General features: G+C 41.6%; 1 protein-coding gene across 8 annotated transcripts in view; it reads left to right on the plus strand.

Annotated features, from left to right (window-relative positions):
• The window catches only part of nrxn3b (neurexin 3b), a 286,482-nt gene that overhangs the window by 253,230 nt on the left and 12,981 nt on the right, over nt 1-20,271 (plus strand). For all 8 annotated transcript variants that reach the window (XM_063902196.1, XM_063902201.1, XM_063902198.1 and 5 more), the window contains one exon: nt 142-452. In XM_063902196.1, coding sequence (XP_063758266.1) covers nt 142-452 — 311 coding nt within the window. The remainder of the gene's footprint in view (nt 1-141; nt 453-20,271) is intronic.

Below are 20,271 nucleotides of genomic sequence, written 5' to 3' on the forward strand. Positions count from 1 at the left end.
TAGCCTTTTTCCGTTTATGTATTTTACTCGCAGTAAAACACGTTTAAAGGAATGTTAAGAACAGAGCTTTTTTTTGTTTTTAATATCTCACATTTCTGAGTCGCAAGCGTATAAATTCTGTCGTCCCTCCCTCTATGCCAGGCCGGCAGCTGACAATCTTCAACACCCAGGCCACTATCTCCATTGGCGGTAACGACCGGAAGCGACCCTACCAGGGCCAGCTCTCCGGCCTCTATTACAACGGCCTGAAAGTCCTCAACATGGCCGCAGAGGGCCACGTAAACATCAAGGTGAACGGCAGTGTGCGGCTGGTGGGAGATGTGCCGGTGAGCAGGGGCGCAGCACGCACAACCACCTCTGTGCCGCCGGAGATGTCCACCACCTTTATCGAGACCACCACCACACTGTCCACGACGACCACGCGCAAACAGCGTTCACCCCCCACCATTCAGGTAAGGCGGGAAAAATGTTTGTGTGATGCTAGTTCCGATTCAAATATGGTCCTCTGTGTGTCCAATTAGGACAGCCACAATATCAGAGTTTTACTTCTTGATTATTGTAGCCAAAAGATTTCACAAGAAGGATATAATCACAATATCTATGTAATAAAGATAATTACTCGATAGCTACAGAGAATCTTAAGTAAAATAAAAACAATGAAATAAGAAATTGGCATTAGAATTAGTATTTTTAATAATACCTATAGTAAGACAAGTGCCTTTTCAAGCCCAGTCTTAGAACGATTTGAGTCAACGATGCAATTAATACCCTGAAGTTATCTTAAAGGAATAGTTCACCATTTGGGGAATACGCTTATTAACTTCCTTATCCAGAGTTGGATGAGAAAATTGATACCACTCGTACATGTCTGATGAATATGAAGCTACAGCCAACAGCTGGTTATCTTAGATTAGCACAAAGACTGGAAACGGGGAAAACAGCTAGAGACACTGTCTGAAGATAACTGATAAGATAGCTGTCTTTGTGCTAAGCTAAACCAACCGGCTGCTGGCTCCAGCTTCATGTTAACTGTATCAATTGTCTTATCTTATTCTGAAGAGGAAATGAAATTATTGCATTCCCAAAAATGTCAAACTACTCCCATAAACCCATTGGTTAGTTTCCAGAGTGTTGGGTAAAGTTGCATTCAATTACATTGCTCTTTGAGAAACGTGAGTGTGTGGGCTGAATGCTTTGTCCCCTAATTATCAGCTTTGAAAATGTGATAAAATGAAATGCCAAAAAGTCAGAAGTCCTCTCCTCTGTTGGATGTGTTTTTGTGACTTTTTTTGTGAGTGGATGGATTGGAGCCGCGCTGCTTTTTTTCTCCCCTTGTTGATCAGCCAAGGTCAGAATACTGTATTTCTCAATCTATCCAGGATTGCATGCTGCTGCTCATCGAGGTGTGCAAAGCCGGCCTTGCCTCTGTCTCCGTCTTCTTTTCTCTGTCCATCTGTATCTGTCATTCACCCATTCCGGCCTAACAGAGGCCTTTCTCCAATACGTCCTGACTCGAAGCCAATGAATGTCACCGCCGTGCCAAGAAAGTAATCACGCCGAGCAGTCCTTTGACACCCAGAGGACAAATTGAACCATTCGTTGTTCATATTAAAGCAATAACTCTCCCTCGGGGGGGGGTGAGACAGGGTTGTTGGTGGACGACAGACAGGAGCCGCTGTTATCAGCCTCTTCACCTCGACAACAGATTGCCTGGCGTTCAGTGATGGCCCTTGACACTTGTATGTCTGTATCAGAGTGCAACCGTGGGGGTGTCAGAGTCAGAGCTCTTGGAAAGCCACTAAATACCCCGTGATTTGACCAAGAGAAGCCCTGTGTCAAGCTCTCATAAGTGCGGTTTTGAAGTTCCGGAGCAAGAGCAGAGCAATCCATATCCTTTCTGTCTAAGCATGGCATGAGTAATGTGCGATGATGATGACTGAGCTGAGATACATTACACCAGTGTCTGTCTCCGGCCCCATCAACAAGGTCACATGGGATCAGAGAAAAACGTGGCATCTCTGGGAAAATGGCATTTTGTGTCATAGGCTATTAATATCAAAGGAAGTCAATAAGTGTCCTGCGTTCTGTGAAAGATCTCCATTCTCCTTTTCAAGGTGAAATGATCAAGCTATATTACTTTTGTCAATATCCAGGATGCGGCTGTTAGATGCCAAATTATCTTTGGTAACTACCCTTTTGCCCTCCCTAACTTTTCACTTTCCTTCCGAGAGCGAAGCCTGTTCATTCTTCTTCCACAACCTTCCATGGCACTTTGATTCACACCGCTGTGTCACGGAATTTCATTTGCCAAGGCCTTTAATTTTACTGTTCCCAAGTTGGCTGTCAAACACCGTGGTGTGAGAAGTAAAGAGAAGACCTGTACCTGTTTGGCAGATTTTTCCACCCCTCAGTGTAGTATAGGGCCGTAGAGGGAGTGCAGCTATCATTAGTGATGTACCGCAGTGCTGGAAGAGAGCAATAGGAATCTGACACCGAGCCGGAGTCCAGTGTGTGTGCAGCTGTTTTATTTGGGGTTGTGTGTAGACTTAAAATGTGTGTATTTTGGTATCTTCACATCTATTTTTGGTCCACTTCACCAACACTAGCTGTTTCTTTTCCCGAGCTGAGAAGTGAAGAATCCCCTGACATCTCAGGATCAACAAAATGAGAGACGGGTGGGAAGTGGAGAGAACCAATCTCACGCTTAATTAATGATGGCTCCGCCGGGACGCACCGACAGACACCATTCATTTTATTTTACTCTCTCTTGCTCTCTGTCTGTCACCGTGTTACTTGGACACTGTGTAGGTCAGGTGCTCCCCGGTCGGGGTTAAATACTATTTTGGACAAAAACAAAAAAAGATCGTTGTGGTTTCAAAGATTTAACTTCAGCTGTTTTAAGCATTTTTTATGACCTCAACTTGCAGTCATTCACTAAATATTTAATGCTTTACTTACTTTAATGGAACAGCAGCTCATATGCGTCTTCCGCAAATTTGTCTTACCACTTTATATATTTTTAAAGCTCCCTTTGCAAGAAGACGAATGAGGATACATCTTATTGCAACACTGAACTTCTGAATAAGTTGTAAAAAATGTGAAAATATTTCCCTTTCCTAGTGTTGCACAGCTTATGAAAGATTCCCTAATTTAATGTTTGCACGCACAAGGAGACATAAGTTAGACATAAGTATTTGAATCATCAGGACACACACAAAACGAAATTCAAAGAGAAGGTGTGCATGCAACATAAGATTCCCAATTGTGACACTAATTCTACCTTCAAAATTCCACTTAAAGACAAAATGAATTGTCATTTAATGTAATGCTTTGCCGTAATGAAATATTTCTAAGTCTTATTTTGTATTGAGGGAGGTGGGTAATAAGCAATATCTTCTTGCAACACAGCAACTTTCCTTGTGTTGTGCAGCTGTGAAACACTCACTAATGTTATGTTTGCATGCATAAGAGAACATAAACCATTACATCTATTTCTATAAAATGTAGTCCAATGATGTCTGTGCGTTTGGCTAGAAATAGTTTTTTACGCCATGTCATACCTCTTGGTGAATTTGATATAGGGGCTTAGACCTGGCATTACATATGTCAACAGGCTGGCACATTCTGAGCACCCACGCCTTCCCATAATCCCGCTCCCGAAGCCTGCCTAACTTTTAAAGACTCAACCCGATTCATCCTTCTGTGTTTCATCCGTTTAACATTTGGAACATCTCTTTGATCATGTGCCTCAAAGGAGGGTGACTAATGCTAACCATGTTAGCATTACCCCCCTGCCATAGACTCTTAACCAAATGCCGTGTATAGCCGTGGTGACACAGAAATGCTAACATAATGTGGAGATAATGCTGCATGTGACATATGCACAGTAAACAGCTGCTCTTTATAGTTCTGAATTAACAGAGACGTTCCCTGTGAAAAATCTTGACACTCAAACAGCCCTTTACTCTTCTCCATCCCATCATCATAAATATTAATCAGTTTTTTATTGATTTGGCGAGACAAGTAAATAAGGTTGAGAAAGAGGGATGCAACAGTCAATAAATATAAACAAGAATAATGGAATAAATATTGTCTCTTATAAACCTGTTTTTTTTTAAAGTTTGGTTTTAGCCTCTGCTTTTATGAAGCAACTTGTTCTCCCCAAAAGAATAATGTTTGACATGAGCTCTGTTGGCTGTCTGAGCTAAGTGTTCATACAGTAAGTGGTTGGTGATGAAATTTAAATGGCATGTCAGTTATTCTGGAAGTTACACAATACTGATTAAAATGATACTTGTAGCTTATAGAATGAAAAGAACCAGTGTGACGGATGGGAGATAATTTCCCATTAAAGGAAAACCACACCGATTGTACACATTAAAGGGTTGGGATGGACCATATTTGATCAATTATTATACACGTTTGAAAAAAAGAAAAGTGGAGTTTTGGAAACTCATACATTAGCTGCTACTAGTATACCGGACTCTCTGACAGAACTGTAATCTGTCATGGTGCATTGTGGGTGATGTACGCTCTAGGTTTCACAAGGGAGAAGACTGAGGGAAACAAATAAGGGGTTATCTCTGGATCTGGAAAAGCAACCTTTAGGCATACTGTACATTGTTTTTACATCAGAAAGGAATTTTTTCGTTGAGCATATCTATATTTTATCCTCTTAATTTTTCTTCTTCTTTCAAAAGGTTAACGTAGTTTGGAACCACAATTTGAAGTTTTGGATTAGACTCATCTTAACAATGTTAACAAATGTGACAATCATGCCCGGGAATAGTCTTTCTTAGATGTAATGAGTTCTTCCATGGCATATTCTAGATCCCTCCATCAGGTTTCATGAATGTTTGGCCAGATTGTTCTTATAATTCATACTTATTTCACAAACAATGCTGCTATATACCTGTGAGTAAGAGTGTTGACGTTGTATCAGAAGTTCCTCACTGCAAATTCAATCGTCAATCCCATATTGATCTCCTGTTGTGTTGGTTATCAGTCAGGGTGACAGACAGGTGGCAGAAATGTCAGTAATACATTTCATTAAGGTACAGCTTGTTAGGCACCTACCTAAGCTTTTCCAGCTCTTCAGAGTACTGGTTGAATAGATAATACTCGAGGAATATATTTCACGCTCGCTGGTTTGATGTGGATAGTCAATGTGGGAATACTCATTTATGTGAGTCTGTCTATCCGGGGAGATCGACGTCTCTCGTTCTCAATTAACTTGCGCTGCTGGCCTGAGATGTTTGGGAACAATTAGTACAGGAGGCTGCAATCTAGCATACCGTGGGGGAACACGGCTGAGGAACAGACACTGAAAGTGATTAGCATGGTTGCAGTGTTAAAGAAATTGCTCGCGTCCATCATCTTCAACTGGCCCGGTGCTAGGGAGACGGGAAAATGAGAGGTAAATTGTGTGTGGTTTAATTGGCTTTTTTTTCTGCTGAAAAGTGCTTGGATACACGATTCATGATGACTGCGTGGAACGGACTGTACTTTGGCACCTAGATCTTTATGTTCTGATTATTATTATTATCAAGGTGTTTTGATAGATAGCATGAGGTGCAGAGTTACATGAAGTTGAGGGAGACTGGGGGAACCACGCAGCAGAGGTCATGAACCAGAATCAACTCACCCTGTTGTGAGATTGGATTTTGCACACTTACGCTACCATGATAGCTTACATTTTTTTCTCTATAATTGTTTTCCCCGACTCGCCTTTTGTAGTGTGTCTATCTAAAGTACATCGGGGATGATGCTTAACGCCTGGGGATATATGATAATCACTGATTTATTCTCTCTTCAAGAGCTAGTGGGGAAGGCGCTGTGCGGCACGCTGCGAGTCTCTACGTGGAAGTCTACTCGATGATGTTTGATGAGTGTGTTCACCTGCTTATGTGTGCGTAGGCGGATCCACCTGCTGTCAATCCTTGTTTCTTTTCAGTTAGTTAGTCTCTGTGATCACCCTCCTTTTAAAACCATCGCCCAGACCTGCCAGTAATTGCATAAAGGTCAAACTAGTAGGCAGGTTTTCACGGGGATGCATTCTTTATATCCTTTTTCCTTTATTCGTCTTTCTTTTTGGTTGCCCTGCTAGGCACCCTTTCCTCCAATTGAATTCTGGGAGATGAATGCTGGAGGTCCGCTCGTTGCTCAGTAGGTCCAATTAGGAGATAGCAGAGCGATGGGGACCCCGCTGCTATGTGTGGCTCATTAAAGGGATGGAAACACACACACACATGCATGAATGCAGTTTCCACAAGAATCTCTTAATCTTTGTCTCACACATCATGCACACATCCGCAACGAAATTAAGTTACTTCTTACTTAAGAATCTGTCAGCTCTGTTGCATCCACTCTCATCGTTATACAACATGAAAGGATTTTCAATGCCGAAAAGTCCCCCCCAATCATCAACATGACAAACTCCTTCCAGCACTGTCATGAAGTGTGCAACACTCAATTGCAACTTTCTCTATGAATTTTTCATGCAAGACAATATGTACAAAGAGCTACTTCCATTAAACTTCTCTGCGTGAACACGTTTGTAGATGTTTGCAATTTCATGTCTGTAGGTCATGTGTGTTTGCGAGTGTGTATGTCTGTTTGTGTGCTTTCAGGGGCAGTTTGTCTCTCAGTATGTGAGAGCCGGCAGCTAGCTCCAGGGGTTTTTCAACCACAGGGGGTTTTGTAATAGATGTCCCCTATGCCTTACAATACAGCTTATAGAGATCCTCCGGGAATGTGTGTGTGTGTGTGTGTGTGTGTGTGTGTGTGTGTGTGTGTGTGTGTGTGTGTGTGTGTGTGTGTGTGTGTGTGTGTGTGTGTGTGTGTGTGTGTGTGTGTGTGTGTGTGTGTGTGTGTGTGTGTGTGTGTGTGTGTGTGTGTGTGTGTGTGTGTGTGTGTGTGTGTGTGTGTGTGTGTGTGTGTAAACCTGCTGTCTTGTCAGCCTCCGCTGTCACGGCAGGGGCACTCACACACCAAGGGGCAAGCAAACAGCACACATCAGTTACACACACAAACAAACCGATGCGCACAGGGCAGCAGTTTGTTTCTGAGCTGACCAGCAGGACGTCAGCAGAGGCTCTAGGTGGTATACAGCCTCACTTCCTGCTGTGGTGCCTCCAGAGATGGCTGACTGGTTATAAGGTGACACACTCAAACTTACATCTGAAGCAACAAAAGTGACATTACCTCGGCGTCATTCCTTCCAAACAAGAAAGATCTTCAAAACATTTCATTTGATAGGAGGAAGTGGATGCGCTTCATTCATCTATATGCAGAGTTTATGATCAGAGTAAGTCACAGCATCCCATTTCTCTTTTTTGTATTAATATCACCTATTGTCTGCAATAAATATGAAGCTCATCCCTGCAGTAGAGCTTCCACTTCAGACGATTTTTTCAAGGTTGGGAGTCGAGTTCACAGCCTGAGCGAGGCCCTATTATGTTTTTGTTTTTTTCCCTTTCCTGTTGTAGTAGTAGTGTGTGACTCCTAAGACATCACAATGTAACACTCAGGCTTCTATTGGCTAGCGCTCCAACACATTTGAACTGATAGGCTTAGGAGCGGGACATCTCTGAGTGGTTGACCAATCAGAACAGAGCTGGCCAGTTAACCAATCAGGGCAAACTGGGTTCTGGTTTCAGACATCGGGTGAAAAGAGGTGCTGCAGTACAGGAGGTAAGAGAGAAATAAAGAGCTTTTTGAACATTAAAGCATGGAGACATGTCACAGTAGAGACACAAAAACATAACTAAACCTGAAAATGAGCATAACAGGGCCCTTTTAATTTTCTGAAGGTTCCTCTTTAATATCTATGGTTTGACTTTTATGGGGATTGGCTTTGAGTTTACCAGCTTATCATGATACTGGCATGCATTCAGTTAACATGGTCAGTGTGATTCATAATCAACCAAAATCACAGATACAATAAAAGCTGCAGTTTCATGAAGCGACTCTGAATGATGACTTTCCTCAGGACTTTTCTCGGGAACAAATTAACGAAAAAACTAAATAGGTGATGAGGCTGATTGATAGTGCTAATGAATTCCAGTTCCAGCTAAATGCAAATGTTTAAATGCAATTAACTTTTAACCAATCACTTCAGTCAAGACCATGTACTTCTAATTATACAGAGTATCTTTGAGTTCAACATAATAATAGCGATTTATTTTTCAAACATTCCAGATGCTCTTAACGGCGTACTCAAATCCAGATTATTATAATTATTATTTTAGTGAAGATGTAATCTATCCTGAGCAGATACCAGTAGACATGCATGGATTATCAAAAGTGTAACAGTTGGAAATAAATCCTGTGCCAAAACATTTTAAAATGTTGTGAGGTTGCTGTGAGATTCCACACTCTTGTTGGTGTTTAATTAACTTTTTTCCAACACAACGGTTCTGGGAACAAAACTACTATGAAAGTCAAAGTTCTTGTGCCAGCGTTTTTTTTAAGTTGCTCTATATCAGGCTCAGAAAGTTTACTTTTCCATGTTTAAAAAAAACCCTGTCACTTAGATGCTTCTGCATCACTCTCTTTTGGCCCACGGGATTATTTTAACTCATGTTACTTTACACTGTTATGCTTTAAATGGATCTTCTAACAATTTGGAATATGTCGTTATTAAGGTTTCATGAGAAGATAAATATTACATATCCTGCTTACAGCCTCTCAGAAGTCCCATCCTTGTTAAGGGGCCCGCCTCATAAACTTTTAACTTAAAACAAAACCCAGCTGACTCTCGTGGTCGATAACAAGATAGCTTACAAGACACAACATCACACACTAAAGTAGCTTTAAGTCATTTGTTTTGCTTTTGCAGCCTCTTATTTTTGAGCAACGGCAAAACAATTAAAAGACTTATATTTGTTTACACACACAGACATTTCATAAAATTCTAACAGACAGAAAATAATCATAATTTTGAAGTATTACCCTTTCACCCCATCAAGTAAAGGTGTATGTTATACTGAATCATAATTTGAGTTGTGTTTAATCAGGGCTCTGACCCTGGTGAGTAGCCCACTGTGGTGGTAATGGATCTCTGTGGCTGTATATGCATTCTTGACTCCGTGTGCCAGAATGCACCATGTGTCCAAACAGTCAATAGAATGTAATTAAAGAGGACATGTGCTTTTTTAGGTTCATTTTTGTACTTTGCTGTGAAATGTGTCCATGCTTTATTGTTGAAAAAGGTCTTTATTTCCCTCATACTGCCTGTTTAGACTGGGCTCTGTCTGAAAGCTGAACCCAGTCTGCTCTGATTGGTTAGCTGGCAGGCTCTGTTGTCATTAGTCAACTGATTAGAGTAGTTTCAGAAATGTCCCGTCCTGGAGAAAAACTTGAAGACCAAGCCTTTGAAGACCATTTACATGCACAAAAACCTATGTAACACACTACAGGAAAGGGACAACATCAAGAACCTAATAGGGCCCCTTTAATTAAATATGTATCGCAGAGACGCAGCCTTTGAAGTTCCACGGCAGTAAGTTCTTCAGTTTCGTTGCTCGGCTAGGCTGTTAGCAAAGCTTGCTAATGTTTCTCCTCCGTGCCCGCAGAGAGTTGCTGCAATGGACCTGTTGCTCCTAATAGCGATGGTAAAGGATAATTGTATGGATCCATGTGTCTGCGTGCATGCAATTACTGTTAGTCCTCGTTACATGTGTGCGAGTACTGTGGGAGGGCTCAGACGTACAGCATATTTGAAATAATTTCTCCACTGGTTAGTGATTACGTTTCAACTTTCCTCCTCTTAAGGGAGACTAAAACGAATGCTTAATTTGGTTTGCGCTCATTAGGAATTGGACCCGATGGGACCCGCCGGCTAATTTTGGAGATGTGAAGCTGCCAGCATCAGACATTACATAACGCCTACATCGATTTGGCATCACAGCCTTGAAGTCGTAATAGCCTTTGACTGTGAGAAATACAGCAAGATTGAAGAGGGAGCTCAAAATGTAGTCTACAGGGAGAAAAGTGAATGGCCCAATTTCATTCAGAATTAACACATTCTCCATAGAAAGCCAGTAGCTTTCCATATTGAACATATCACCTACTTATTGAGTGTATTCTTGCAATTAGTGAGGTCAGCTCAGTTTATTGATAAAGTTGTTAAGTCCCGAACAACAGTTCAAACACAAGTCCTCCTAGATTTAGCCAATCGACAGCTATTCTCAATGTGGATAACACGTAATTACATCAGAAGAAGGTTAGAAAACATTGTTTAAGACGTATTAAGTTACCGAAACCATTGGGGTTTCCATTGGCGGCAGAGCAAATTCACTGCGAAAGATTGAATAAAGTGAGCCTAACGAAGCAAAATTAAATTGTGTGATGAATCAGACCTAATATGATCAGAATAATTAAGACTTTGTTAAAATATTTATCTGCACAACTTCATAACACAGATCACAAGAGGACAACAAGTGAGGATCTGCATCAAGGAGATAGAGATGTTTGGGGAGGTCTGTGTTATAATAATGAAGAGGAACAGCTCCATAAACAAATAAAACATTTTAAAACACAATAAAAAGGAGAGAATGTAGATTTCTTTTTTTTCTTTAGCTTGTTGCAGATTTCTCTAGTAATCATACCATCTTGGATTCAAGCCCAGAATTGGAATTTGGCTTAGATAATCGAATAGAAAAGTGGCTCACATTTTTTAGTTTTTGGTGTAAACATCAAAACAATCTTTATATCAAGCCTTTTTAATATTTACTGTCTACTTTAATCATTCAATCAATCCGGCCGAAATAAAAATAATGACTGGTGGCAGCTTAGAAAATTAAACTGCAAGTATAAAATGCAACTATGAAATTGACTCGAAGTATTAAATAAGAACCTAAATCAGCAATGAATGTATGGTCCTGCTATTTCAGAAATGTAGCCCATTTTACTCAGGATATCCATGTTTAACTGGTAATTTGCTTCATGAATCATTCCTTTAACAGTCTGTAAGTAAGAAAGAATTATATTATTTTGTTTAGAGGACCAGTCTCTGCAATGTCTTGTTATCCTCAGTGAAATGGAACCCTTTCCATTCCTGTCCTGCCCTGACTCCCCCCCCCCCACCCACCCAGAGCTCTCATCTTCTCTCTTCCTCTTCTTTGGTCACGGTGTTCAGCTTCTCTCACCACCACATCCACGTGAATTCCTGCCTTCCTCTTTGAAGGGGAGAACCACAAACCATAGCTCTGAGCTATAATCACTGCTCCAATTTCACCTGCAGGATGGCATGCACTGAAATGTCCTTCCGTCTTTTGCTTTTTTTGCTCACCTCACATCTGTTTCTCACCCACCACGCTCAGTCTTTCTGCTATTCTGCCGTGTGTGTGTGTGTGTGTGTGTGTGTGTGTGAGTGTGTGTGTGTGTGTGTGTGTGTGTACATGAACGTGTGTTTGTCACAGGGCTTCCCTGATGACCTTGTACACTGCGGCAGGGGGGTGATTAAGGATCAGGGCCAAAGACCATTTCCTTTTCCATGGGAAGATGAACGACCCTGTTTGAAAGTGGCTGCCTATGGCCTCGGGGCAATTAGAGTTGGTGTGAGCCAGCAACCCTCGCTGCTCTGTGTACAAAAGCAGGTCCTTGAGAAAGGGAGAAATACTCAGGCACATAACCCATTCTGCTGAAACCAACACACAGCGGTGAGGGTGGACAAATTAAATGCTTTTTTCGGGGGTTTTTTCACCCCCCGTCCAAGCTGTTTTCCTTCTTGCTCCACCTCTCATGCTCACCTCTTCTCATTTCCCCATAAACCTGGAAAGACCCAGACAAATGTGCTGACTACAGGAGGCCGCTGAGAAAGGCCCACAGAGGGTGCTCATTCGAAATATCAATATTTGATCTAGGAAATCATTTAGCGCGTGGCTTTGGCCCTACACAATGATTCTGGAGCTCATTTCGTTGTAATTTATCCGTTAAGTCGTTGAAGAAGGTTAACAGCGGCATTTCTTAGCCTCTTAGCACTCCTTTTGTTTGCTTTCATCACCTTGCAATGTTGTTACTAATGAACATCAAACATTGCAATCTAATGTTTTATTAGAATCACAACAGAGAGTTTTTTTTAACCTACTTCTGGGCTGCCAGTTCCTCGCCCCACTCCATTCCTCTGTTTTTTTCTCAGATAAATCATCTTATCTGTCACAGAGCGACCAAAAAGAGTTGTGGCAGCCTATTGATAGGGATATGGCCTAGTGCCATTGATTCCGCTTGTAATACAAGCCTCTCCCTTGTCGGCCTGTCAAAGCCCAGATCGGACATGATAACGGGCGCATCAGACAGCCGTCAATAGAAAGGCGAAGCTTCCGCCATGGAGATGACTATCTCTTTCTGATACGAATGCTGCCGGAGTGGGAGCCTTGGTGAGATATAGAGAAAGAGGAGCCAGGAACGGGAGTCATTCTGACCTCTGATTTCTGTCACTTTTCTGGGCCATTTCTCAACCTGAAAATAGTCCGCTGTACATTTCCTCATCTATAACACGTGTGAAAATATATATGACCAAGGTGGCGAAGGAGCACCTGGGGGAAGAAGAAGTTGCTTTGAATCAAGTCTTTGATTTGCCGTTGCCTCGCCGCCGTCTTCACTTTGATCTCTGAACATGCAACCACATTGGATATCCATGGCAACTGGCTGCCAGCATGAGTCGCTTGAGAAAAATTGATTTGTTTGGGGTTTATTCCCATCAGGACACGCACAAAAAAAATCCGCCATTGGGTATCCTGGCATTGTAAATAAAGCAAATTGGATCTATAATGTTGCGTCTCTTATTCTCAAAAGGCTTTGTTTCTCAGTGTTCCCTTCAGCCTACAGGCGCAGAAACATGTGAAGGTCATTCGTTGTGATAAGTCCTTGGTGCGTTCAGGAGCAACCTCCCGCGCCCGCCCTGATATGACTCAGTGTACTGTACTTACGTAACAGTGTGTTTAGATTCCCCTCTCCTCTCCAATGCACAGCACTGTTCATATTTAATGTCATGTGTGTATCCCGGGGACCTAGGCGGCGTTTTAGGCCTGACTCTGCTTTTTCTGACCCTAGGGGGGAAAAATTTAGAGAATCGTCAAGTACATCACGTCTCTGTTCTTCTCACCCTGCTGAGCACAAGCCGCTGCTTTGATGTGACCAATCGAATCACCGTCATGCTCAGCAGAATAATCCTCCGCAGATACAGCAGATGTTTCCTGTTACCAGCCGTGCATTTGAATACTTTTATTCCAAGTGCTTTGTTTGATTGAACCTCAGACAATTGATGTAAACACACGATTAATTAACGACTTATTTCAAGATCTGGAAAAATAAGCACTTTTTTTTCTGTAGTTGAAGTATGGGGTAGTCTTAGAAAGTCTGTTTGCTATGAGGTGAATACATTTTCCCCATCTGTGGAACAAAAGTGATACTGCGTCATATCTTGTTTAAATTAAACTGTAAAGCCAGCGTGGTTCAGCCACGTGTTTTATCATTCGCAGGTGTGAAGAGAGGTTGTGAGTGCACCTGCACGGTCATTATTGTATGGAAAGCTTCAGTAGTTAAGCACATTGAAATCCATTTGAAATAATGAACACAAGCTCCCAGTTTTATGCTTCATACCAGGTGGATTGTGCTATGCTAGAAAAGTGTTCAAAGTGTGACTCGGCTGTATTGAATATTGGATTTATTTGTTCGTGGAAGAAATCTGTCCCACACCGGTTGCATTTATCTGCTTGATGTAGCAGAGCGTGGCAGCCTGCAGAGCCACCGCTGCTCCTCTAATATGGCTGAAAGGGAGCAAGGCTCGATGTTCTTGTTGTCAAGGACACATCTCATACTCACAATGCCAAAATATATATACAACATATACAGTACGTTGTATATGCTGTGCATATGACCAATAAAACCTTGAAACCTTGAAAAATATGTTGATTAAAAGGATACACTCACATTTTGTCAAGTCTATCTTAATACAAAACTCCCTGTGTGTAAACTTTAATAGTTTTTCTGCCTTACCCTGACCCTGTAGCTAACCACCCCTAATGCTATTTTGGTAGAGCAATAGAGAGCATCCAAAGCCCTCTGTCTGTTTAAAAATGGATTTCAGTTTAAGCTACGATAAGGCTGCAGCAGCCTTGATCAATCCTTTAGAGGTAAACTCTTTTTTCTGAAAGAAATTTCCTTTCTGTGTTGGGAAAATGTCAATACATAAGAATTGTGTTAAATATTTTCCTTTTTTGGGGGGTTTTCCCAATTCTAAATCACATGTTTTGCCTGTTTATTCTTTTATTGATTTTTTAAAATGTGTTTTACTCGGAATATGTTGTAAAAGAAAATAAATATTTATAAATAAAAAAAAAGAAGGGTACAATTAGTATTTATAGTGATGAAAACAAGAACAATTACAGCAGAAAAAACATTATCAGAATACATTTTTAGTTCACATTTCACATTCATAAATAAGCTTTTTAAGTGAAATAATCATTGCTGAAGGCACAGTGGTCTTTTTGGTAAAGTGTTGGTTTCCCAATCTCCAGTTTATTGTTAATCAATCCTGCAGCCAGCCTCTGTTCATTCTGAGGTTAGGCCTGACTGGTGATGAAGCATGCATCCATTAAGCAGCTGAGGTAATTGCAGCTCCGCTTGTTAATGGTATCTGCATTGCTGCTGGCTGATTCACGGCACAGAATTCCTGACGAAACATCACAGAAGCTTTGTCGAAACAGAGGCATCTTTGCGCCTTCTCTGCTTTGTCAGTGTGATCGCCATCAGTTGTGAAACTAAAAGCTGTGTGTTCTGAGACCGCTCTTCCATGAAGGCTGTCCATCCCATCGATCGCCGGCGCGATCCTTTTAGTTGATGTGCTGAAGTGGTCAGAGTAAATGCTGTTTTAATGAAGTCTGCCTATTGATTTGGCCGTGGTATTTGCTTGTTGCGTTTGAAATGCAAGCATCACTCGAAGGCAGGGTAATCAGGATAATCAGGCATGACGCACATAGCCTCTGAGTTTTTATGTTCTGGAATTATCCTGTATTATACACACAGGAAGTAGAAGGCGTGTGTATATTAGAGCTTCCCACACACACACAAAAAAACTGCCGGTAAATCCCACCACCAAGAGTCTCTTAAAAATGACGTTTGTTGAGAATAATTACACAAAAAATGAAATCACTTTGCTGCCAAAATATATCCCACTCTATGTTATGGAGATTTACAGAGAGAATTGGATTTCCCCAGCTGTGAAATCAGTTTGTGTTGTCCCGCTGGCCAACCGCATCATTTTGCTATACCCCGCTGTAGGCTCCCATCCTGCACACTTATGCAGCTTTTTCCGCTCCATGAGCTCCCTTTGCATTTACAGCATCATGCTATACGTTATCATAGACGTCTCCGGTCGACTGAGAGAAGATTGTGAGCTGCGTGTCACTTCATTGGTTAAGCATTAGCTTGAATGCGGAAAAATAGCACCCTAAGCCCTTCATCAGCAGTTTGAACTCTTGTGACACTTAGAGATACGTCGTATTTAATGAAAATGAATCAGCCGCTCATCTAGTGGATCTACAAATGTCAAACTTCGCTCTTGAAAAGCCCACTTCAATTTCTACGAGTGGTATCATTGTCGTTTTGATAGAGAGTCTCTCAATACAAGTCCTAGATGGTTTTCAGTCAAATGCAAAGTGAACACATTGACTCTTGAGTGTGTCCTTTCTGCCAATGAAAGACGACCTTTACAATACATCAGTCCTCCTCTTATCTGGGAATTGGCTTGAAGATGAGGTCCATAATGATTTTTCCACCGCAGCAGGGCTTTGGCCATACAAGTCAAGAGAGCGGAGAGATTATAAACAGTTTCCGTGAAGGCTTACCTCGGGGTTGAAAGTCGTGTCTTTTGACATCACATTGATTAGCCATCCTAATCAACACACCTTCTTCAACAGTCAAAACAGTCAGTCCTTGTAGGAATGTAACATGGAAATAGTTCCATAAGTTTTTTGAATCCAAATATAAGGACTTGTTCCAAAAATGCTCCATTCACACTCTCAACTCAATGATAGTTAAGTAATATCACGTGAACACCATTATTTCCATGGCCTATCAGCAATAGTAATAATATTTAGTTAAATATAATAAACCTAAAATTCAAAATTCCTTCTGCAAATATCTTATTATGAATAGTAATTTCTCAATTTTTGTCGTTTATATTTAACATTTTCTTAAATATTCTTAATATTTTTTATTTTATCTTTTTTTTTTTTAGGTTTTAAAAAATATTTCTGTTCTCACTTTTTAAATCCTAATTCCTCTAATTGTGTTTATACGCATTATGTGTGAACGCACCCGCACTAAAACTGATTCTGGTAAATAAACGTATGCAAATGTGCAGGGATTTTAATGAAGATTCACAAATACTCATATGTTCTGTATACAATCTGTGTAACATCTACCGTAGAAGCAAAACTGTTTAACTCTGGAGAGTTGGAGCCTAACTCATGTTACAAACCTTAAAGACCACTTGTAGACTGTCTGTTTAAAAAAGGGTTAACAAAATGTTTTTGGCTGTTTTCAAGCCTTTATTATTATGTGTAGACTGAAAAAAATGATGGACAGAAAGATGCCACAAGGGTCCGTGGTCAGTTTTAACCTGCGGTCTATCAGTTAAATCCAGTTTTGTGACATTCTTATTATTAAATTACGTCAAATTTAAAATAACACTTCTGTGTGGTGATAAAGGGGCACTCCAGATAAATTGATCGTTCTGAGGTGGTTCTTCAGAAATAAAAACCTTGGGAGCCGCTGCTCTAAAAGAAATGTTTTTTAAATGAAATCATGCTGCTTATATATATCCTGCAGTCTGACGGTTAAAGCATAATGTCTCTCATTTATTTCTGCTCACATGTAGGGATTTTCTTCATGGATACTGTAAGCAGCATTTAGGGAGTCTGATGATCATAGCAGTTTTTTTCCAACACATTTCTTCCTACTTCGCCCGCACCGCAGGGTGAACACCGTATGTAATATAACTGAATGCAAATGTTGTACAGAATGATGTGCCATGAGAAGACTCTCTACGACTTAAATATGTTATGGTTTATTCAACAGATTGTATTTTCTGTATGCATGAGAAATGGTAGATACTACAAATTGATTACGGTGCTCTTAAGAAGATGTCTTTATATCTCTCTCTGCGCACTGTACTGCCATGTGTTGCTGCATTCTTCGTATCAATCATGCAGAAACTGCATCAGCGGAGATTTCTCTAATCCCCTACAGAAACCCAGTTCCTTGTTAACATAATGTTTAGAAATTCTGCTTCTTGAAATGTAACCTTGTTATATATGTGCATAAAAACATCACTCAGATTTGACCCAGGTTTGACTGGACATATTAGAAGTTCTGTTCAAATTGCCATAGAAACTGTTACAAAAAAATGTCCTTAGATTTGATTAAATCCGATTTGATTCAAGGAGGTAGGCCTTACCCCAAGTGAAGGAGTTCAAGTATCTCGGGGTCTTGTTCTTGAGTGAGGGAACAATGGAGTGTGAGATGGGCTGGAGTATCGGAGCAGCGGGAGCGGTACTGCAGTCGCATTACCGCACCGTTTTGACGATAAGAGAGCTGAGCCAGAAGGCAAAGCTCTCTGTCTACCGGGCCATTTTTGTTCCTACCCTCACCTATAGTCATGAAGGATGGGTCATGACCGAAAGATCAAGATCGTGGATACAAGCGGCCGAAATGGGATTTCTCCGCAGGGTGGCTGGCATCTCCCTTAGGGATAAGGTGAGAAGTTCAGTCATCCGGGAGGGACTCGAAGTAGAACCGCTGCTCCTTCGCGTTGAAAGGAGCCAGTTGAGGTGGTTCGGGCACCTAGTGAGGATGCCACCTGGGCACCTCCCTAGGGAGGTGTTCCAGGCACGTCCAGCTGGGAAGAGACCGAGGGGTAGACCTAGGACCAGGTGGAGGGATTATATCTCTTCGCTGGCCTGGGAGCGTCTTGGAATCCCCCAGTCAGAGCTGGTTGATGTGACCAGGGAAAGGAAAGTTTGGGGCTCTCTGCTGGAGCTGTTACCCCCGCGACCCTGACGGAAAAGCGGGAGAAGATGGATGGATGGATTACGGTGCTCTTAAGAAGATGTCTTTATATCTCTCTCTGCGCACTGTACTGCAATGTGTTGCTGCAGCCTTCGTATCAATCATGCAGAAACTGCATCAGCGGAGATTTCTCTAATCCCCTACAGAAACCCATTTCCTTGTTAACATAATGTTTAGAAATTCTGCTTCTTGAAATGTAACCTTGTTATATATGTGCATAAAAACATCACTCAGATTTGACCCAGGTTTGACTGGACATATTGGAAGTTCTGTTCAAATTGCCATAGAAACTGTTACAAAAAAATGTCCTTAGATTTGATTAAATTAAATCCGATTTGATTCAAGGAGGTAACATACTTTATTCATCACAAATTGGAAAAATGTTTTGCCAGCAGCAGCAGCAGCAGCATGTAAAAGAATACATTGCACATGAAAAGTAATAATATAGATATATATTATATATTATTATCTATGGAATACACATGTAAATACACATTTTGAAAGTATACAAAATAACTTAAAAACACTTTAAACTAAGGATAAATATACATTACACGTAAACGTTTATTTAAAGGACAATATGTTAAATTGCACACTTTCAGTGTTACACAGTGATGTCACTAAGTAACAGAAGTAAACAAAGAAGTGAACTCTCTGAAGGAAACTTTGGGATTTTAGCCTTTGCAGAACATTTGCATGCACAGAAACCTGTAATACACTAGAAAATAGAGCATAATTGGGCCCCTTTAAATGTAAATAATGAAGTGCGTGTCTGCAGGTTGTAAAGAGACTTAATAGCGGAGTGCATAAACTAGACGTCACCAAATATGCAAGCTAGAATGATGATAACCGATCATCTATTCAGCTAAATGTCGCATTTAAAACATGCAGATCGGTGTGTGAGACTCTGCTGAGCCGCTGTATCCAAGGCAGTGAAAATATCTGAGCTATGCTCCGAAAAGCTGCGGGCATCAGCTGCAGAGAGATGCTGCATGAATGGGCCGGAGAAAGGCAGTGTTTTCGGCTGATGCTCGGCTATGGTGAGATGGTCTCAGGCTGAAATTGCTGGAACAGACTTTGAAGTGGATCTGCTTTTTCATCCCTTCTCTCTCTGTGTCCCTGCCTCCCACATCTGCCGCCATCATAATAAGAAGCAATAACCCTCTTTCAGCGATAACCAAGACTTTTACGCCTCTAATGTTGCTTCAATAAATAGTCATGTTTACCAAGGGGCCATATTTTACAGTAATTTAGTGTAGAGCCTTTATTCCTCCTCATGTTGGAGTACAGTACATAATGTGGTGCATTATGCATACAAGCAACAAACATGCATTAGTACATTATCAAGTGTAGTGATACAGAAAATGGCACAGTCCATCACACATAATCACAGCACGCATTAGGAATATGCTGTGAAAAACCCACTTTCTCACTGTGGGGTTTGGGTATACGTGTCGGGAATCAGCGTGTGTGTGTGCATATGGTAGAGGCGGACAGCTTTCTCCGGGCCCCGGTTGAAAGCAGCAGCTCAAGCATGGGGGCGCGTTTCATTAGTCTGTCAAACTCAATGATATTTAGAGCCCCACACCCTCGGCCAGGACTGGAAAACTCAATCAGCACTCTGATTTCATAACCCTGCTTGGTGACAGGGCTTATTTTATCGCCCCGCTGATTCATTCTAATAAACGCTGGCTGCCCAGCGCACCACCGCTGAAATACAACCCCCCCTCCGCCCCCCCTCTGTCCTCCATGGGTCGACCCGAAAGACGGGGGAAAGGGAGGGGGCGGGATAAATCAGAATTGTGGGAACTGGAGTGTGCAGATAATCAATCGGCTGGTCCGGGTGTAGCTAGCAGAGCCAGCTGCCCTCTCCCTCCCTCCTGCTGCACCCTTTAGCACAAATCAGAAGCTGGGACAGTGTTGATCTGCGAGGGCCTGCTGGGGCCATTGATTGTGGACGACAGAGGAGGAGAGGGCCTATAAATAATCCGGGGCAGAGTGCGCAGGGTGAAGGAAAACAATTATCTGCGGAGGTGGAAAGCACATAAAGTGAAGAATGATAAACACTGTGAAATATGATTGACTCCAAGTGATATATGGAAGCCGAAGGACAGACGAGAGGTCTGTGTGTGCAAAGATATCCTTGGAACGGAATGGCTGTGTGAGGACTCCGTGTGCTGCCCCAGAGGCCTAACC

The sequence above is a fragment of the Eleginops maclovinus genome, chromosome 15 (genome assembly GCF_036324505.1).
Source record: "Eleginops maclovinus isolate JMC-PN-2008 ecotype Puerto Natales chromosome 15, JC_Emac_rtc_rv5, whole genome shotgun sequence".
Lineage (NCBI taxonomy): Eukaryota > Metazoa > Chordata > Actinopteri > Perciformes > Eleginopidae > Eleginops > Eleginops maclovinus.